This window comes from Anolis carolinensis, chromosome 2 (assembly GCF_035594765.1).
Source record: "Anolis carolinensis isolate JA03-04 chromosome 2, rAnoCar3.1.pri, whole genome shotgun sequence".
In the NCBI taxonomy this organism is placed as follows: domain Eukaryota; kingdom Metazoa; phylum Chordata; class Lepidosauria; order Squamata; family Dactyloidae; genus Anolis; species Anolis carolinensis.
The window spans coordinates 287,221,134-287,242,051 of record NC_085842.1 but is presented as its reverse complement, the minus strand read 5'-3'; the positions used below and the strand labels follow the sequence as shown (position 1 = coordinate 287,242,051).

At 38.8% G+C, this 20,918-nt stretch overlaps 1 protein-coding gene across 1 annotated transcript in view; it reads right to left on the bottom strand.

The window, feature by feature from the left end:
• Positions 1-7,209: 7,209 nt before the first annotated feature.
• arhgef28 (Rho guanine nucleotide exchange factor 28) overlaps positions 7,210-20,918 on the bottom strand; it is a 158,954-nt gene continuing 145,245 nt past the window's right edge. Inside the window, exon 36 of the mRNA XM_008102965.3 lies at positions 7,210-8,786. Coding sequence (XP_008101172.2) covers positions 8,635-8,786 — 152 coding nt within the window. The 3' untranslated portion in view covers positions 7,210-8,634. The remainder of the gene's footprint in view (positions 8,787-20,918) is intronic.

Genomic DNA, 20,918 nt, shown 5'->3' with positions numbered 1-20,918 from the left:
ATTACTTCTCCACTTAGAACTCAGTTGCGGCAATGAACAAAGCTGAGTACAAGGAAGGAAGTTGGTAGAAGTGGATCATTTTAAAAGCAGTTGGAACAGGTGGGATGACAAAGGATTAATCAGGACTATCCCTGCTGAATTGGGATAGATGGAGTGAAATGCTTCAATGTTTTCTACCATCTATCCTGGAAGAGGAAAGGGGGGAAATCAGAAAAAGAGGAATGGAAACCATTTCACTTCTGACCTTCTTTCCTTGTGATGCTTTCTGTTGCAGTTGGGGCAAATGATCTGCCTTGTCCCACCGTGTCCCTCTCCAAAGGCCATCATCCAAAAGTCTGGGCCAACTTCTAGCGCATGATTAAAGCAAGCCTAGAGTCTGTTATCAATTATATGTGTTGCTCAGATGTTCTCATTTGTGCTTTTTTGCTTCTTTTTTTAAAAAAAAATAGAATAATACGTATAATGATTCCAATATTTGAAACTGGAAGTTACCGCAATAGCTTGCTTGTGAAAGTCTTAGATTATGTGAATTAGTCCAAAATGGTCTCAAGTCACAACATTTGGATTCAGATGTGAATTTCTCTGAATGTTAACATCTTTGGGAACTGTTAGCTTTGCTTTTCAGCTTGCTTTTATGATGCCTTGTGAACCAGACAGAGGATTTATAGAACAGGAAACTGGAAATAAAATGGTGTATAATTGAGATTTAGAGATGTCAAGAAATAGTTTTTTGGTCATTTCAGTCACCTTTCGGGTTGTAAATTTAAAGTGTCCTTGAATAACAGGACACTTGGGACCCTGGCCGCTTTATTCTGTTGGAGATCATTTCACATTGGGTTTTTATAGTTGGGAGATGCACCAAATAGTATTTGCATGCTCTCATAGAGACATAGATTAATTGCAGAATTTCCCCTGTATTTCAGTAGCTCTTATAAGCAGCACATTGAATGAGTGCGGCAGTCCCATCAAAGGTTCAAGCCAAGGAATTCTATGAATTAGGTACACATGATGGAAAAAAATATATTTTTAATTATAATGCTTTTAGCAGAAACCTTTTTTTAAAAAAGCACAATCCAATGCTATCTGAACCATGAAACAATTTAGCACAAGTTGTTAATGTTGAGGCTGATAAGAGACCTGCTGGATAGGACCAAATGGAATTTAGAAGTTTTATCTGGGATCACAGCTTTGTACCTTCTGTGATTTCCTCGGGATTAATTCTATACTCCAGTCACTAAGGGAAATTACCATTCTGTCTGAAAACATGGTCAATATAATGTATCTTCAACTAATTTTACAAGGCAGTAAAATGTTTGCATATCTGACAATAATTCTGCATTTCTATTTTCTTTACTATGAATGTGGGTTAAGTCCAATCATACTTAATCATACTTACAGCAATAGAACCACTGAAATGAACAAAACTCATTATTGGTCCTTTTAAAGGTATATTTAGTTTTGGACTTAATACTACGACACCTACTTTTATGAGCAATTTTAAATTCCTCTTTTTCCACTTTGCATTTCACTTTAACAATATTGACAACTAGCACAGATGACATCAGAAATGCTGAGATGAATGACAGCTAACCAGTTTGTGTCTAGAGAGATTTTATGTGTGGATCTTGATATTTTGCTAAATAAATGCACTTACTCAAAATACCATATTGGGCATTGTAGGACTTTCTTCCAAGTATGATAGCACAGTTGAATCAGAGTTCTGAGGTGAATTTTCATTTCTTTTATTCCTGCTTTCAGGGTTTTAGCATTTTTCTCCCTGCTCCATAAGAATCAAATCATTTTTGAGAACTATCAATACTTTATTGGGGAGAATTGATTTGCCCTAAAATATGTGTTTGGGGGCAAATCAATGTATATTCTAGCACAAAATTCACAGATTCCTGCATAAAATATTTAGGGAGGTTTTATGCCAAAATACATGTAGGGAAACTTCTTTTTGTTGCACAGGAATGTATGTGCTTTACATAATTTGAATAGCTTCTTTTCTTTGATAGATGCCTCCTTTTTCCTCTTGACTCATTTATTTTTGTCAAATTTGCAAATATTAACAAATATTGTATTTTACAGATTCCTAGTGTCAGAGAAGCTCCAATAAAGGTACAATCGAATCTGATGTAGGGCAAACTAGGTATTTTAACTGAGCATTGCAGACCTCATGACTGGATCAACCAGATGTCCATCTGGTTCAGATCCCTCTTCAAATGGTGGTAAGCCAGTTGCCTTAGCTATGGAAAACTCACCAGCATCACACACCTCCCAGCAACTGATTTCTGGAGACATTTTTTCTGGTATTGAAGGCAATATAAAGCTTTCCCAATAGCTGCTGAATGGTCTTAATGTTTGCAAATTAATTTAAGTCCTTTTAAAAGCTATCCAAGTTGGCAGCAGTCACTAGACCCTGTGGCAGTGGATGACACATCTGAGCTGTTCACTTTCATTATGTCTTGCATATCATCTAATTTGTAGGATTATTTCAGTTTAGCTGACTCCATAATAGTTGGTGATCTAAGGAAGGGCAAATAAATTCAAGTCCTGTGCCTTCCAGTTCACCTGTGTTATAATTATACGAGGAAAGATGGGGACAATGATATGCACAAGACATGCTGGCACACAGCTCTTTTAGCTAATTTGTGCTCACTTGTTTATCACCAATACATATGTGCTAATCTACTATAATGTGTGTGCGTGCATGCCTTTAAGTTGCCTAAGACTTACGACAAATTATGCATTTCACAGGGTTTTCTTAGAATAGGAATGTTCAGAGGTAGTTTTATCAGTTCCTTCCTCTGAAATATAGCCTACAGCACCTGGTGTGCATTTGTGGCCTCCCATCCAAGTACTCACAGAGCTTATCCTACTTAGTTCCCAAGATCAGAAAGGATCTAATGCCTTTAGGACATTGAGGCAGCTGCCTAAGAAACACATGAGTTGGCCTCGTTCTTCACTATTTGAAGCACAGCTACTCCTGCCATGCATCCTCTCTGTTTCTGTGGGCTCCTTAGTCATCCCAGTTCTTGCAATTTCTGCAATAACAACCTAAAGGCACTTGAGATATACTCTGGTTTCTCTTCAGATCATATAAACTACCTAAAGGCTGGTTAGCCTTACAAAAATGTAGTTTACATTTATTTAACTTTAAGCCATGTTTAAAGATAGCTTAGAAGATAAAAGAAATGCCAGAAGTCTATAAAACCAGATCTAAACCAAGGAAAGCCAGTGAGAAGAAGTGGGTATTTTAAAAATGGTAGACATGCAAAGAAAGAAATGACAGATTCTCTCCTCTTCCCATCCTGGAGTCGTGGGCACCACTAAAAAGATCGCCTGCCTTTGTAATCACTGACCTCTCTTCCCTTGATGCAGACAAGTAAAGTTATCTAAAGTGCAGGTAGTTTAATATGGTTAAAGGTGATTCTCCACATCAAATTGTCATTATGCTACAAAAACAAAGTAGAAAATCTCTCCAGCATTGATCAATGATTTGGTTGCTGTTGCAAAGCAATGCTTTGACATATAAACATTTTTTTCTACAACGGAGCTTTTCAAATGTCTGCAGAGTACTGAGTGGTCTATACCGGAGCAATCTATTAAAGTTGTAGCTTTTCAGTTGCCTTAGAATAATTGTGAAATGGGGTTGCTCACTATTTCATACCTGCTGCTGTATCTTCAAATCGCTTATAAAAGTCAATAGAACCAGAAAGAGGGCTAATTATGGTCTGATTTTATGATATGTAAATGGAGCCCAAGTCAGGAGGACAGCCTGTCACCATTTCATCTTCCTTTTCCAGGTGGGTAATTACAAGAGACGAATTAATTGAGACCCATTAATGCAATACATTGGGGGGTTCCAGCTGGAATCAGGATGAACATTCCAGATGGAAGAGGTCATTAATTTGTCCTTCAGAGACCCGAGCATCAGCCGGGCAATTACTGTAATAATACCCTGTAGCCCATTGTAAGCTTCTGCTTCCTGTGATAGCAGGACGTTGTATTGTCAAGTGACTGCATCAAGGAACTGGTTTGGATTTAAATAAAATAAAATCCAGGCAGAAGCATATCCTTTGTCCAATCCCATGAAATGTAATACATAGATTCACAAGAAACTGCTTCCTCTACATAATTGGCAACCTGTGAAAGGACACATTTTCTTTCCTGTCAATATAAAATCCTTGCTAGAGCAGATTTACCAGTTGGTCTGTCCCCTTATCTCCTCTAAAAATTGTTTTGTAAATGCTATTTACAGGTTTTATCATGAGATTAATACAAAAAATATCCCTCCACATTTGCAGATTTGGGTTTTGCAGATTTAATTATTTGTGGACTTGATAAAAAAAATGTTCTGTCTAGGAATCCTGTTGTGTAAATGCTATTTGCAAGTGGTATCAACAGATTACTACACAAATATCCCTCCACTTTTGCAGATTTGATTATTCGTAGATTGATTTAAAAAATTGTGGATCGATAAAAAAAAAACCCTCTAGGTCCTTCAGTGTGGTGAGGTTGAACATATGGCAATATTTTCATCAAGGTGTTTCATTTTTTCAAAAGTCCTGTGTCCTTAGTCCCAGTGAATGTGGAGGCCTGACTGCACATACCATCACAGTGAAATGCAATGGGAGATTCTCACCATGGAATCATAGAGTTGGAAGAGACCTCATGGGCCATCCAGTCCAACCCCATTCTGCCAAGAAACAGGAAAATCGCATTCAAAGTACTCCCGACAGATGGCCATCCAGCCTTTTTTTTAAAGCCTCCAAACAAGGAGCCGCCACCACACTCCAGGGCAGAGAGTTCCCCTACTAAACAACCATTTAACTGAAAAGCACATAAACTTCATATGATATGAAGAGACAAAAGCAAACTATCTTATGCTTTTTAAAGAGGGGTTTCCAAACTAAACAGCTATTCACTGATATGTGTATTAAAAGCTAGCCAATGTCAGAAACCCCCCAAATATTTTGTAGCAGGTATTTAATTAAACCTGGCTGAAGTCGGTTTGCTTTCTGAAGTCATTTGCTGGTAATTTAACCCTTGAGATAGAAAACCCCTTAATTTACTTTCAGTCCTGAGAACCAAAAACAATCATTAATAATGTTAATCGCAAGAATAGAATTTTGAATCAATGTGTTTTGCTTATGTGTTGACTCACCAGTCAACAATTGATTCAAAGGTTTACTCTTGCTGGGGCTAACCAACAGGATTCCAGTCATCAATAACTTACAATTCATTCATGGTGTCTACAATCTCCTGCTTGAGGTAACTAATGCTAGGACTGGGCATGGATTCAAGGTATAATTCAAAGCCCAGTTTACTAACCCCCTCTATAGTTCCCTTCATTACTTCCCTTATGTGCATTACTATGCTTGCTTTATGTGTTGCCTTGTTATTAGAAGCTTATATAGAAAACTGACTGCTACCATTTTGTTTGCGCTAGCTTGAAAGAGATGAAACAGATGATACAAATCTTCACATCCTGTTTTCTATTAATAGTATAAGGCAGAGCTCCTGCCCTAAATGGTTGACCTGCCCTAAAACCCATTGGCAATTTACACATCAACCCAATGAGAGGAATCACATACACACAGTGGAGACATTTTCTGCTATGGAAGCTGAGGCAGGAGGAGAAAGGAACAAGGGAGTGAAACTCAGTTATTCTGAGCTAGTGAATTCTTAATGTTTTTCCAATGCTCATGTTTAATTCATCTTAACATTAAACATTAAAAATGTCTAAATGATGGATAGTGCTACAAAATGCATGCTGATTTAAAGACCACCTAGCTCCAGTACATTGGCTTATGTTTTTAATCCTCCCTCCTATCCTATTAATGCAAAAGTACAGGGTCAACCTATATCCAGACTATTTGTTTTATTATGTATATGGAGGACAAAGCTGATAAATAAACCACATTAAAGGTCAAAAGGTCTTTGAAGGTACAGAAAACAAGGGGTTCTGGTACAGCAAATAGCAGCTTGCTAAAAGCGTATAGTTCGAGAGCTCTGTCAGAGCTCTTACACAATGTGGGAAGAAGGGTAGGAGAGCAGATTGTATTTCGTCAATCAGAAAGTATGTAGAACAGAAGCAACCTGTACTTTCACTGTTGCCATTTGGTGTGTGGATATTGCATAGCTCAGTTGTGTGGTGTCTAAAGTCAGCTGATATTTTCATTAGCTTTCACATTAGTGCTCACGCAGGGTGCTTCTATACTGTAAAATGGATACACTTTGACACTTTTTCAACTGCCATGACTCAATGCTATGGGATTCTTGTAGTCTGATGAAGTGCCAGCACTGTTTGGCAAAGAAAGCTAAAGACCTGGCAAAACAACAGCTCCCATGATTCCACAGCATTCAGCTGTCAAACATTATTAATTTTACAGTGCAGATGCACCATCAGGCATAGACTAAGAAAATGCATTTGCAGTAGGTGATAATTCTGTGGATAGTTCAGTGATATTTACCTTTGTTATTTGATATATTTGTTAGCTATGTCTCTTTTAACTCTAGTAATCTCTCTTGAGTTCCAGTCTGGGGACAGCGGAGGAGGCGGAGGAAGATGAGATCGTCGTCATCATCACCATCAACATCATTAACAGAAGTGTGGAATGGCTCAGGTGCCTCAATAAATGGTAAGAACCTGACCACCCTCTATTTGCTAATACTGCAATATACCTGCAGACCAGAGCTTGGAAATTCTGTAGAGTCTTGCTTATCCAACCTTCGCTCATCCAATGTTCTGTATTATCCAACGCAGTCTGCCTCCTGCCCAGATCCACAGTTATTTCTCTAGGCAGCAACGCATAGTGGACCAACACAACCAACAACACAAGTGCAGCTACGTTCCCAAACAAGTGGCAGACTTGTTGTAAAATATATTTTAGTCCTTCATTTGTAAAATCATAACGTAATTTGATGTTTAATAGGCTTTTCCTTAATCCTTCCTTATTATCCAATATTTTTGTTTATCCAACATTCTGCTGGCCCGTTTATGTTGAATAAATGAGACTCTACTATATTACATTTCAGGACAGCTCCAACTGGCAAAGGTGCTGGGGAATTCATGGAGTTATATAGACCAAAAGGAATTTTTCCCAGCCCTGGGTTCAGATTACTGTAGTGATTATAAATGGTTGTGCAATGGATTGATGAAACACATTCAATTACTTTTAAGAATTGTGTACACACACATATAAGTAAGATGTAGACCATTTATTAAATTCAAAAAGTATACTATTATATCTCCAAAATGCACAGGAAAAACACCTTTACTTTTAATGTATCAAAGCTCTGCATCCTGAAAGTAATACATTGACTGTACATGGGGCAGAGAAAAGTGGGTTTTGGTTAAACTTTAAAAAAATGCTTTCAAAGTCCCTTCTCTTCCCAGTTTCTTGAAATATTATTTGTATAATGTATTTGTATAATGAATTGTAATAGTCCCATAAGAAAGGGCACTTGCTTGGCCAAGAACAACATATAATGCTAAGCATCACAAAAACTGACCTAGAATGCAATGAAAGGGAGTTACATACACATTAGAGGAGACTGGTTTTGTGAAACGATCAACTGATTTGTATCAGCAGAACCCAAAAGAGGCTAATTTGACACTGGGAATCGATTTCCTGAATGTCCTTACTTTTAAAATAAAGTCTTGGGTTGTCTTAGGCTATAGCTAAAATATTCCATTGTGAAAACAAGGTGTTAATCTAACTATAATTTGGCAGAATACCTTCTATAGTAGTGAAGTGATACGATATCACCATTACAGGAGGCTGTGGTGAGAATCCAGAAGAGTCATTAGCTAGAATTACTTTCAAGTATGTTTCTCATCCAGAGGAAAGGAAAAAGAAACTTGGAAAGAACATTAACCTTTATTACACTTCCTGCAACATAGGGACTTTCCAGGCTTTTCCTTCTCTCCATAAGATTATGATAATGATGATGGCATATGTACATATTTTTGTGCTGTTCGTTCTGTGAGAAACTTACGTGGACCCAGAAATATTGGAATGATCAAATTAAGAACTGTGAATCCTTCTAGATATTGTTTACATATTGTGTGACAGTGCAATCAGTCATGAGGAATTCTGGGAAGTGCAGTTCAACAATATCTAGAGGGCCACAGAACACAATTCCCATTACTAATCTAAATCTCAGTTGAATTGTGATGGCCAATGACACTACAAGGTTGTATAAACACAACAGACTGCAGAGAGATACTCTATAATGTCAACCAGATCACAGCTATCTTTCTTGCCCATAGTTTGACTTGTCTCTTTTGCTGTGCTGTATTATTAAACCTCAGCTCTTCCTTGTAGTTATAATATTAGATACATACAGCTTTAACTGAACACAGATAATCTCACCACACATACATATGCCCTGGCTGCTTTAGAGTCCATCAACATTTAATGTTGCTTACAGAGTGTTTAAGATTTAACATGCATGTAATAATTTAAATATTACAGAATAACATTTAAAATAATTTATTTTCTATCTGATGGACATGGAAAACATGGCATGATTTGTAATAAATAACATATTTTCAATGCCATTTGGACAAGAGCAAGTAGGAAGAGCTATCCCAAAGTGCTACTGGTAGAACAGGGAGGAAAAAGATTAGAGATAAACAATTTTCTCCTCAGTGCTTCCGCTTTCTGAATCTTGTCCCAGGTCACAAGGTTGAACGTTCAGCAGAACGTCTGAATGGTGACCGTCCCCATGACCTGAAGCCTGCGATCTTGGAGACTGGCTCCGTGATGCATCAAAGTCTAAAACACAAAAACACAGGGAGAAAGATATTAAATTTAGTTCTGCTTTCCTTTTGCATATGCCACCGAATAATAAAGATAATTGGTTTTATATACATCTTTGAGGACAAAATAAAAACAAATAACTTGAACATCATTTATTCAGAAAGCCAAAATATGAAATCATCCAAATGGGTGGCTGATTCTGACCTTTTAGGGCACACAAAACACAAATACTGTATAGGCAATCACGATATACACGTTACAGATATAGCAATCAGGCATATACATGTAACATCAATGAATTTGGTTTTTAGACTTTATCTAAGGTTATGCATATACAAGTACTCCAAAATAAGAAATACAGAATATTCCTGGTCTCAAGCATTTCAGATAAGGGATGTTAAACCTATATGAATTTTCCATTCAGAAGCGTACTTTCTAATGCCATGTACTATTTTTAAAAAATGAACCCAGTTACTTTCCTGGCAGCCTTTCCCTTCCTGCAATCCGTGCTCCACCTTTCCAAAGCCACTGGAATTTGCTAGTTTTTATGCAACAGACAAGCACAGATTTGTTTTTTTAATAGAAACTGTTTCTTATGTATTCGTTTAAGGTAGGCATTTATACACCATTCTTCATATTTTCCCTCAAGAATTTTCCAATGTAAATGAAAATGAAAATAACAAATAACTCAATAAGCAAATAACTCAGTTATACAAAATGGAAAAACAAATAATTCAATAAAAAAACAACTGAGCAAAAACTTCAATTCCAGTGTTTGAAAAACAAGAAGCCCACCAGGCTTAATCTGCAAGCCATTAAAATACCTGCAAGATTTTTTAAAAACCAAAACATACAATTTAATATAGTTGGTGCCAAGCAAATGACAAAGTGGGTGTTTGTTATAATGTTTATCATATATGTGTTGTTCCTCACCTGATCCTTTTCAGCGGGAACCTTCACCAATAATCCCTTGAAATCAATCCAGATATTGTTCCAATTTCAAATACTGAACAGGAGACTCTTTCTGCTGTCCAAACATGCCTTTATTAGACTCATTAGTGTTGTGCTTCCAAGACGGCCAAGTTTTGCCTAATGTATTCCCTTGTATCATGGTTCCAGAAATCTCATTTGGCCTTTAGTAAAAAGCATCTAGGATAGAACTTTGTTTTTCATGTCAGGAACAGCTTGAGAAACTGCAAGTCGCTTCTGGTGTGAGAGAATTGGCCGTCTGCAAGGACGTTTCCCAGGGGACACCCATTTTTTTATGTTTTAGCCATCCTTGTGGGAGGCTTCTCTCATGTCCCCACATGGGGAGCTGGAGTTGACTGAGGGAGCTCATCCATGCTGTCCCTGGATTCAAACCGGCAACATTCAGGTCAGCAACCCAACCTTCAAGTCAGCAGTCCTGCCAGCACAAGGGTTTAACCCACTGCACCACCGTGGACTCCAGGATAGGACTAACTGGGCCAATCATGCTGTAAATTTACCCAAGGACTGCCAAATATCTTTACTGGCACAGACCAAAGAACAACTTCTGCCTGTTTTTCTAGTAGAATGGTACCTCTAAATACTGCAAATTCCCACTCTTCTTCTGGTTTCAAACTCACAGTACTGTGAGTGGATTATGGTATAACAATTTAATGGCATAGTTGTAAGTTATCCAACTATGGGCAGTCCCCAAATTACAACTATACGACAAACGAACAACTCATTGTTAAGAATGGGGTGAGACAAATCTACCCCTTGGAAGAGAAATTCACTCCTGAACAAGTTATCATGGGGAAAAGGTGTCTCCACTGAAGCTTTATCACCAATTCTTGTTTCCACAACAAGCCAAAATTTTTCAAAATCCAATTCTGTCACAGGGACAGAAAGGAAGGTGAAATCTTCTGAACAAGGGCACAGACAGCAAAACAAACACCACAGGGGTGTTAACCCTTCCCTATGTTATCTAAAGTTAATATATAAATAAGGCTAGAGTTAAACTTTTAAAAATGCACCTGTTCTGACTTACGTACAAATTCAATTTAAGAACAAACCTACAGAACTTATCTTGTTCATAGCTTGGGGTCTGCTTTTCCCCCCAATTACAGCAGAAGCAGCTAAATAATCCACAGAAACAAGATCTATGTTATCCCAACATGGATGGAGCTCTAACTGGTTAGCTGCTTCTCCAAGAAAGCACAGAAGGAATCTGTGTATGAGAGCCCGAGAAGCAACACAATGGCACAAGTTTATATCTGCAGTATCCTGGACACAGAGTTTGAAATATATATAAATGCATTGTGTACGGGAATCCCAAGAAGTGAAATCCAAACTCAAACCAATTGGCTGCTCCTTTCTCTACTCCTAACATCATTACTTCTGTTGTCACCAATGAGTAGGTGTTTGGGGAAATGGAGTCATTTCAAAATTTTCAAAATTTGGTAATATTTCAAAGAATTCATATTTATATGGGATGTAAACAAACCTGAGCAGTCAATGACTGGAGTCTAGTAGGTCTCCCATTTGTAAAGGTAAAGGTTTTCTCCTGACATTAAGTCTAGTCATATCCAACTCTTAGGGTTGGTGCTCATCTCCATTTCTAAGCTGAAGATCCACCGTTGTCCATAGACACCTCGAAGGTCATGTGGCCTGCATTGACTGCATGGAGTGCCATTTCCTTTCCGCCTGAGCAGTACCTATTGGTCTACTACATTTGTATGCTTTCGAACTGCTAAGTTGGCAGAAGCTGGGGCTAACAGCAGGAGCTCACCCCACTCCCCAGATTCAAACCTCTGATCTTTTGGTCAGCAAGTTCAGCAGCTCAGCGGTTTAACTCGCTGCGCCACCGGGGGTTCATTTGTAGGATTGCCATAAATCAGTGCCCACTGGATGGCAAAATAACACCAACAAAACAAAAGTTCAGATCCTTTCAATTATTATTTTGGTGTACTAGTAAATTGAAATGGACCTGAGTCTTTTAACTTAAAGTCATCCAGACTTCCAAGTGCTTGACACTGACTGGATTGTGTTATTACAGCACAAAGAAGTGCACAGAAAAATGCAAATATCCACTTTCAAAACAAAGCAGTAACATAGACTGTAACAAAGACCAGAGAAACAGGAGCAGTTTATATCACTAAACCATCTCTATGCCAAGAGGACCAGATCAAGTAACCAGTATGCTGTGACTCAGGGCACTCTTGGCTTGGCTTTCGGGAACACAGCTGTAACGCTAGAATGAGTGTTGATGTGGGAGAGAATCAGAAAAAGATTGTAAAGTAAATGCTGAAAGGCACAAACTGAATGAATAATAAATGAAGACTGGGGTATTTATCCATCTTGGTTACACAGTTAGATTTTTTTTATATAAATGTTCGCAAAAATAATCATCCTTGTTGAAACAGAGATGTTGAGGCTTGTTATCTCCAACACACAATCTGGGGGAATACTGTAGACTTGGTCTATGAAAGCTTATGTTACTAACTTCATTATCTCACTCACTACCTCATCAGATGGGCAAAATTGCTCATCGCATGATGCTTTCTCTTCACTTACGGCACAGAGCCTGCCGGCTCCCATCCCACAATGTAGATCAATTTCCAGCAGGTGAGGAGGGAGCCGTAAGCAGCCACAGCAGCAACACGTGGTGGGTCCCAATCTTAATGTGATGAGGTCCTTAGTCTCTAAGCTGCTACAAGATTCCTTTGCATACACAATCAAAGAGTTTGTGGGCTGTACCACTTTAGACTCTATAGTGGGAACAGCACTTGAGAACTCTTCCACTTCTGTATGTATGACGTGGACAGTATGTGTGAAATGGACTGTGCGGTTGAAGGCTAGACTAGAATGCTTCCCCTTGGCAGTTTAGTTTTCTATATCCTGGGAATGATTATACGAGAAAGTGTTTGAGCCATACTATGAAATCTGTAACAGTAAAACATTTTGAGCTAAGAAACAGGGTGATGCTGATGTCTGGGGGTTGCCATGAAATAGAAGCTAAGAACAATTAAAGTCAAAGTACTATGGATAAATAAGAATTTATTGGTGGAAACCGAAGGCAAGATTTGGTGGGCATATGTCTTTGGAGAGGATAATTTTGGAACCTACTCCCATAAATCAAGAGACATAGTATAGCTGCAACTTCAGGTTTCTCATGCAAATTAAATGTGAATGTGCAAGCATTGCCCAAGTGAGGTGCAATCTATCACTTAATGCAAAATGGCATTAACTTGGAATTTGAATTTGTACCTTTTTTTGTATCAGGAGTGACTTGAGAAACTGCAATTCACTTCTGGTGTGAGAGAATTGGCCGTCTGCAAGGACATTGCCCAGGGGATCCTACTCCCTGGATTCGAACAGCCAACCAATGTCTGCTGCCAATGTCTTGCTGGCATAAGGGTTTAGCTCACTGCACCACAAGGGGGTTACAACTTGTAACTGATGTTGGTATCTATGGCTTTTGGGTGATAAATTTGTGTTCCTCACTGGATTACTCCCTGTTGGCTCAGACAAAAATAACTGTGGATTATAGTGAGCCCTATATTTTTACTATACATGGGTTGGAAGTGTAACATAGAAGTGTAAAACTGGAGACCCTAGGGAGTCCCACAAACACTTCTGGGGAGGGGATATTTTTTGGAGCATGGGTAACAGAAAACATGTTACCCACGCTCTTGGGAGTTGCAATGTAATATAAAAGGTAAAAAAACAAATAATTCTATTAAAACATGATGTTTAAATGCTTTAAATATATTTTAAAAGATAAAAGCATAGCACACACCATTAAAAGATCCTCCTGCTGCAACATGTTATGAGAAATACAACTAAACTAACTGAGAAATTCAATTAAAATATATTCAAATTTTGAAGCAAAGTGCTTAAATACATTGCTCAAATATGGAAGGTTGAATTAAAGTTGGGTTAAATGAACTCCACAGCCCCAAGACACACTGTGACAACATACTGCCAGCCTTCTAAAATGATTAAGTATGAGGGGCAGCAAGAACTGGCATCCCTATCCTGATGCCCCTATAGTTTAAATGTTCCATGGATCAATGAACATGAACAAATAAAAGACCAAGGCTCAATGGCAATATGTCACACCATGCTAAACTGCATACTGGTCCTGTAATCTCCAGTCTTTGCATGCACAATCAAGAAGCAGCTATTTCAAAAATTGAAAAGAAGAACATTTCCTTCTGTTATCCAAAGATATTTACTATCAACGTAGAAAGCAAAGAGGTATTCCTACATAGGGATGAGTCATCCAGAAAGAGAATAAACATGGATAAAAGGTGTTTGTAACAAGCGTGGATTAATTAATGTACAGCTGCAGACCTGGGCCAGAATTGTATTAGTGCTATACACCATTGAAACAGGCCATTGCACTAGTGGTTGTATGTTTTCTCTGCTCAAACAGGGACCAAGTGGCAGTTGCAGGAATAGGAATAGGGAGAGGAAGATTCTAGTATGGAAGAGGCAGTTTCAAAGTCACACTTCCCAATTGCTGTAAACTGGGCAAGAGAATTGTCTGTGTTCAATTCAGAAGGGGGAAGAAGAGAGGAAGTGTTAGAATCATAGCCTTGCCAGTAGACTCAGGCTAAAGCAATCTGCTGTAGCCTCTACTACTTGTATATTCTCCCTCATTAGTAACATATGCCATCTTGACCACACCCTTGTGAGTCTGTATACATGTCTTCAAGCTGCCTCTCAACTTAAGGTGACCCTCGTAAATAGGGTTTTCTGAGGTATGGTGGTTTTGCCAGTTGCTTCCTCTAAAATATAGCCAACAGCACCTGACATCCATCCAAATACTAAGCAATACTAAGTACTGACCCTGCTTAGTTTCCAAGATCAGACAGGAACGGATGCCTTTAGATACCCTCCAACAATTAAGAGATGACAACTGGAACACATGTGACTAAGTGTGGTCAAGATGGCAGAAGTCTTAAATAAAGAACACATGAGCTAGGAAAGGCTGCAGCAGCTTGCTTTTGTTTGAGTCAATAGAAAAGGGCAAAATTCTGCCTCTCCTCTCCTCGAAAAACCTGGAATAATAGTACTGTATCTCCTCTTCCAAACACAGAGACACACATGCACACTCACATGCCACAAACTTTCTCCTTGACTTCTTTCATTCCCTACCATCGAGGTCCTGTGCCTTTCCATTGTCAAGGATGGCAGCTATCCCACATCCTATCCTTGTTTCTCTCCAGCTTCTCTCTCTCTCTTCTATCATTGTGAGTCAGGTAGAACCCAACTGAAAGTGAAGCCTTCTCTCCATTTCTCTGTGCTACCACAACAGAGTCCCAAGGGCAACCACCAGAAGTGGCCTTGAGTCATGTGATGGCCCCAGTGGGACTCCATTTTGGCAGTGCAGAGAAACAAAGAGAAGTCAGAGAGAAGACTGAATGGGATGAGTCCTAGGTCTGACTCAATAAAATGATCACTTTAGACCTGTATTATTTCTAGCTCTGAATGGCAAAGGCTCTCCAAGGATTCAGGAAATAATCTATCCTCAGATCTTTTGTAGTCCTCTTGTTTCAGTTCCAAAATCAGATGAGGCTGGATATGTTTGTAGTAGTATGGCTTTCTCTTAACTACATTGACTGTCCCATTTCTAGATCTGCTCTTAGTATTAGATGTATACCTGCAGAGCTTTCTTCAGTTTTATTTATTTCGTGTCAAAAGCATTGCATAATAAATAAGTTTAAAAGTGATAAAATAAAGGAATCACAAACAGCTAAATAGTTTTGGACCAAAAGCGGGCAACAACAATCGCATTGTCCGTAGCTTTAAACAGCTCCTCCTCCGTGCATGAGGCAGGGCATTGTGGGCAGGCATACATATGAGGAGTTGTTGTTTTTTTCTTTTCAGTTTAATACAGGACTCCAGAGTAGAGTCCAGTTTCAGTGGAGGTTATTTCCAAGCCCTCTCTAGTTGATGGATCTGAGATATAGAACAGTAATCTAGTTCTGGCAGATCTACATCTTCACTTTTGGACCATTGGAAAGGACTGCATACTTCCTGAGAGTAAGAAGTCTTTCTGCCTCATCACACTAGAGCATGAATCAACTTTAAATCTGGTTTCTGCCTCCTGCAGAATTCTGTAGTTTGTAGTTTGGTGAGGCCCAGGATCTGTCTAGCTGAGCTGTTTGAAGCCCTCTCCCTAAAGTGGATTTAAAGTAGATCCAAGCTCTAGTGTGATGAGGTCCATAGTACAATAAATGTTAGATTTCATTTTAACATCTATCTGTCTTGAAAGCAATCATTAGAAACCCCCAAGGCCCTGGCACACCCCTATCAACCCAGACCTTAACAATATCTGGATAGATGTTTCACCCCTGAGAGCTGTGCTAAGTTTGGGGATTTTGGCTCACCGTTGTTGCTGTTGTTTTCTCTCCACAAGGAGAGAAATGTTCTATATTGCCTAAATTCATATCTTTTGTGTACTCTATTTTGAAGTAAATGTTTCGTTTCTTTGAATGTAGTCACTTCCCAGAAAATGTTAGCGCTTCCCAGACAAATTGTTAACAAGTACAACCTGCGTACCTTCTGTGAAACTCAATAGGATGCACAGACATCAGAAGAAATTGATCCAAAAAAACCTACATTGTATCTTTCCCAAGGATTGCTATGGCAACACCACTCTCAGTAACATAAGCTCTAAAGGAGGTTCTGCTCGGGTTTAGAATTTTAACTTTCCAGGTTGTTTTTAAAGAAAACAGCTTGAAATATAAAAGTGTCAGCAACCACTTTATGTCATATTAGACCAATGGGGCAAATAGAAAACGCCTCTTATAAAATCTTTTTCAGTGTTACCACCTAACTCCACTTAACTGGAAATACAGTACAGCAATTATGGGCCTTTCTGTGCACAACACATAGGAAACTGCCCTGTACCAGGTCAGATTATTGCTCTCTTTAGCCCAGAATTCTCTAACATGTAATGGCTCTCCGGAGTCTTCATCACTGACTACCAGTGTAGCCACTTATACATTGATGAAAGGGAAGGAAAAGAAAAGAAAAAATAATATAGAGAAATGTATCATTAATACATATACACATAAAAGGAGATACAGATCTGCATAAAATTAACATAGGGTGGTTTATAGTAATGTCAAATACCACTGCTTGTGAGCATCAGTGAAGAAAGGTGTCCTGTTATTTAGGTATGACCTTTCCAGTAAGGGTATCATATAGGTGAATGGATGGATGGATGGATTAAAAGAAAGAAGAATGGGATGATGGATATTGGAAAGTTCCAAAGTTTGGCAAGGGTGTAGGATGACAACATCAGGAAAGATCCACGTCAGTTCCAAGGAAGCATCAGTCTTTGGCTGCCATTTCAATGATCAAGTACAAGTACAATGTGTCCTGCAGATGACATGTCAGTCTAAAACAGGAAGGACTGCTGTCACCATGCATTCAACCGTCATCCCAGAATCAGCACAGCTCTGGGTCCAATCCAGGGAGCAGCTGGTGACACAATAGGCCGTTAAATGCCACACAGAAAGCTATTTTTGATAGGAGGTATCCAAGAGCAGAAAATCAACTGTTCGGCTTTAGGCAATACTGAAGTCATTTTATACGGCTATAATTACATGTTGGGTGAAAAAAATACTAGTTGATTCTGAAACTGAGGTTGCTAAGGGTCAACTCTTATAATCCAATGCCAGTTCTAATGAGGCAGCCATGGTACAGAATAATACAAACTGCCTTTATCATGTGAGCAGTAGTGAAAAATGCCTTTTAGCAATACAATAACAACCCTAGCTGCGGCATTTATTATTTATTTACTGGTGTTCTCATCAGGCAAATGGTGCTGACTGCCAGAATCTAATGTCTCCAGAATGTCTTTCACTCTTAAAATCCTACTGAAGATTGCAACAGTCAGTATAAGTTAACGGAGTATTAGGCCTGAATGTGAGCAATCTGCAAATTCACTTTGCACCTCATGTAATGGGAAAAACATGTGTCATACACACCTAGGACTGTGCTAGGCAAGCTGCAGGGGTCCTGGGGCTATTTCTCTAGTTCGAGGAAATCTAGTCCAGAGGAGCCTGCATAGAGCAGTGCTTTGAGCTTTAGGAAACAATTCTGGAGAGTGGGCTATACGGAGTCATAGCAAACCTTTCAAATGAAACAGGGAAGGGACCAGAAGGTCATTGGAAGCTTCAAAATATTACTGTGATGTTTTGTTTTGCTAAAACAATTTCAAGGGTGTATCTAATTTTTAAAAAGTACTTCACCCTAAAGAGCAATATTGTAAGATTTTTTCCTGCTAAAGAGGATCCCAGAACAAAAAATGGTGGCAGGGGGTGTTGCACCACACATTTCCCACCCTACCACCTCACTTCACCATGCTTTTGAAGAAAATATATTTACTAGATTTGTTATCAGTTGACAGACGTTCTGAAATGTGATCTATGTGCCCATGTTTCCATGAGTTAGGTTGCAGAGAGACACAAAAGGATAGGGGGAGTCAAACTGGGATAAGAGTTCGGATGCATCAGTCTTACCCTAAACATGGGTCAAGCCAGCTATTCCTTGTGAATTCAGTGGTATTTTGAAGGATAATTTTCAATCTGTAGTGTATCAGCAAAGACAGCTCATAAAAATCCAATGGGCTAATACGTTTGCTGGTTTTAGACTGCAATGATAAATGTAACTTATTAAAGAAACAAAATTTCAACAAACCTAATGAGATTTACTTTTGAATAATCTTGTGTTAATAGATTTCCTATCCTTTCTTCTGAATGAACAGGCTTTTTTCAATGTCAAATATTGTTGCAAGAGGAATAAAGTCACAAACGCTAATGTTCTTTTGCATAAATGGTGAATGCATCTGCCTATCTAGGTAACTAGTTTCAAAACCGCTTACTTGTTTGTTTGTTTGTACAGTTCCCAAAATTACTTCTAAATTTCATTTTAATAATCTAATGTAGCTGAATTGCTTGTGATTATCATGTTACAGCACAGAGTCTCCCACATTTCTTCTAGCTCAACAGTACACCCAGCAGCCGGAGGGAAGAGATAAAAGGTATGAGGCTGAAAATCTTTGTTGGGCCATTCCTTATTCTACAGTGGTTTATGAAAGTGAAATATCCATGTCATGTTAGGGATTTATTTTACTACTGCAGTACCATGTTCTAGAGCTGCCTTTATTAATTTTAAAATCCATTTGGCAATGCCATGTAGCATTTGATTCATATTTATAAGGCTGTCCAGGAGACAGGACTGTGTAGCTTTCCAAATGTTGCTGAACTACAGCTCCCAGCAGCCCCAGCTAACATAGTCAGTGGTGAAGAGTTATGGGAACTATAGTCCAACAACACTGGGAGGATTGCACAAAGAAATCCGTTCTTATTAGAAGGCTTTTCTAGCTAAAAGTCCACAAATCTTTACCTGCCATAAGTGGCCAGAGTTCCTTTATCCAGAACATTCATTGCACAAGTCAGTCCAGTTAAAAAGCTTTGCTTTGTGTGCCTTCCCCTTCTCATTCTGGCCATATCTTCAGAAGGCCTTTCCTGAACCTTTGCTTTCTAGCAATTACTTAATTTCCTCCTTGATTCCACTTTCCTCAGTTTTCACTTCCCTCCCCTTGCAGCTTCATCTCCCATCAACATTTTCCTTTTCTTCTGCACCTAGACCTTTTACTTCAAAATTGCCATTCCCATTCTTCTTAGAGTCGGATCTGTGCTATTTGCTTGTTCCAGGCAAGGAGGAGAAAATAAGAAGATCTGTGTTTGTTACAGAGAGAAAGAAGGGATGGATGATATGTTACTCAAAAGTAAACTCTACTGGAGTCAACAGGCATTCATTCAGAGGGATTACTGTATTATAATTGTATTGCCAAAGGCTTTCATGGTCAGAATCACTGGGGTGTTGTGTGGTTTCTGGGCTGTATGGCCATGTTCTAGCAGCATTTTCTCCTGATGTTTCGGCTGCATCTGTGGCTGGCATCTTCAGAGAATGCCACACAGGAAAGAAATCAGTTCATCTGTAGATGAGTCCTATAGATACTGTGGACTACTAAAAAGGCAAATCAGTGTGTCCCAGAACAAATCAGGCCTGAACTCTCCCTAGAAGCCAAGATGACTAAATTGAAGCTGTCGTACTTTGGCCATATCGTGGAAACTGGTACTTACTAGAAAAAATGATAATGCTTGGCAAGGTAGAAGTCTGAAGGAGAAGAGGAAGGCTGAATAATCCAGATGAATAAATCCAATCAAGGAAGCCATGGCTCTATGTCTGGAAGACCTGAGCAGGATTATTGATGATAGGGTGACCTGACTCATTCATAGGGTCAGAGTCAACAACAATGAATTTGGGGTAGAAACAACACCTTCATGGAATGCTGTAAAGTTCTTAGAATGGCACCATATTGAAGAGACACTCCCAGCATCTCTTGGGCTGCTTCCCAAGTGGTGCATTGACACCTGTCACCAGTTACTTCTGAAAGCTTTGGATTGCAGAGTGCTACCTGGTCACACTTTCTATCACAAACAGTTAATTCCGGTGGGCTGAAAGAACGTACACCTCTGAGTATTTCAGAAAAGGTCAGAACAGAAATGTAGTAATAGTGCCTAGGAATATAATGATTTACATGAGGGGACATTGCTGTAAATATCTCTGCTTGCCTAATCTCATTACAAAATCTCAAACAGTGTTTTAAAAATAGTGGTTATTTGACTTTTATTTCTTCCTCACACATAGAAAAGTTTATGATGACTTTGTTGCAAGTACAAAATACTGTAGGGAAATCTGATAGCTCAACAACACACCCAACAGCTTGATGTGAAGAATTACAAGGCACTGGGATTGTTTTCATTAATCTGATGAGTTCAGTACCAGCTAAGCACAATTCCCAAGTAAGGTTTGTTTGTTTGATAAGATGGTCATACAAGGAGCAGAAGGCAACTGATTTTTTAAAAACTAAACAGTGGGAAGAGCAGAAATAACTGATTGCTCAGTTTTACAGTAGGCTGTTAATTCATAACTCATGCATTAACAATTCAGCTAAATCCTTAGTCTACAAATGTCATGATCCCCAGCCAGCCTGAGCAACAAATCTGAAAAGTCCTTGGTTCAGGGATTAGCTGCTTAAAGGCTGAATTCCTATATATTAAACCATAAAATTGGCTAAGTTAGGACTGTCCT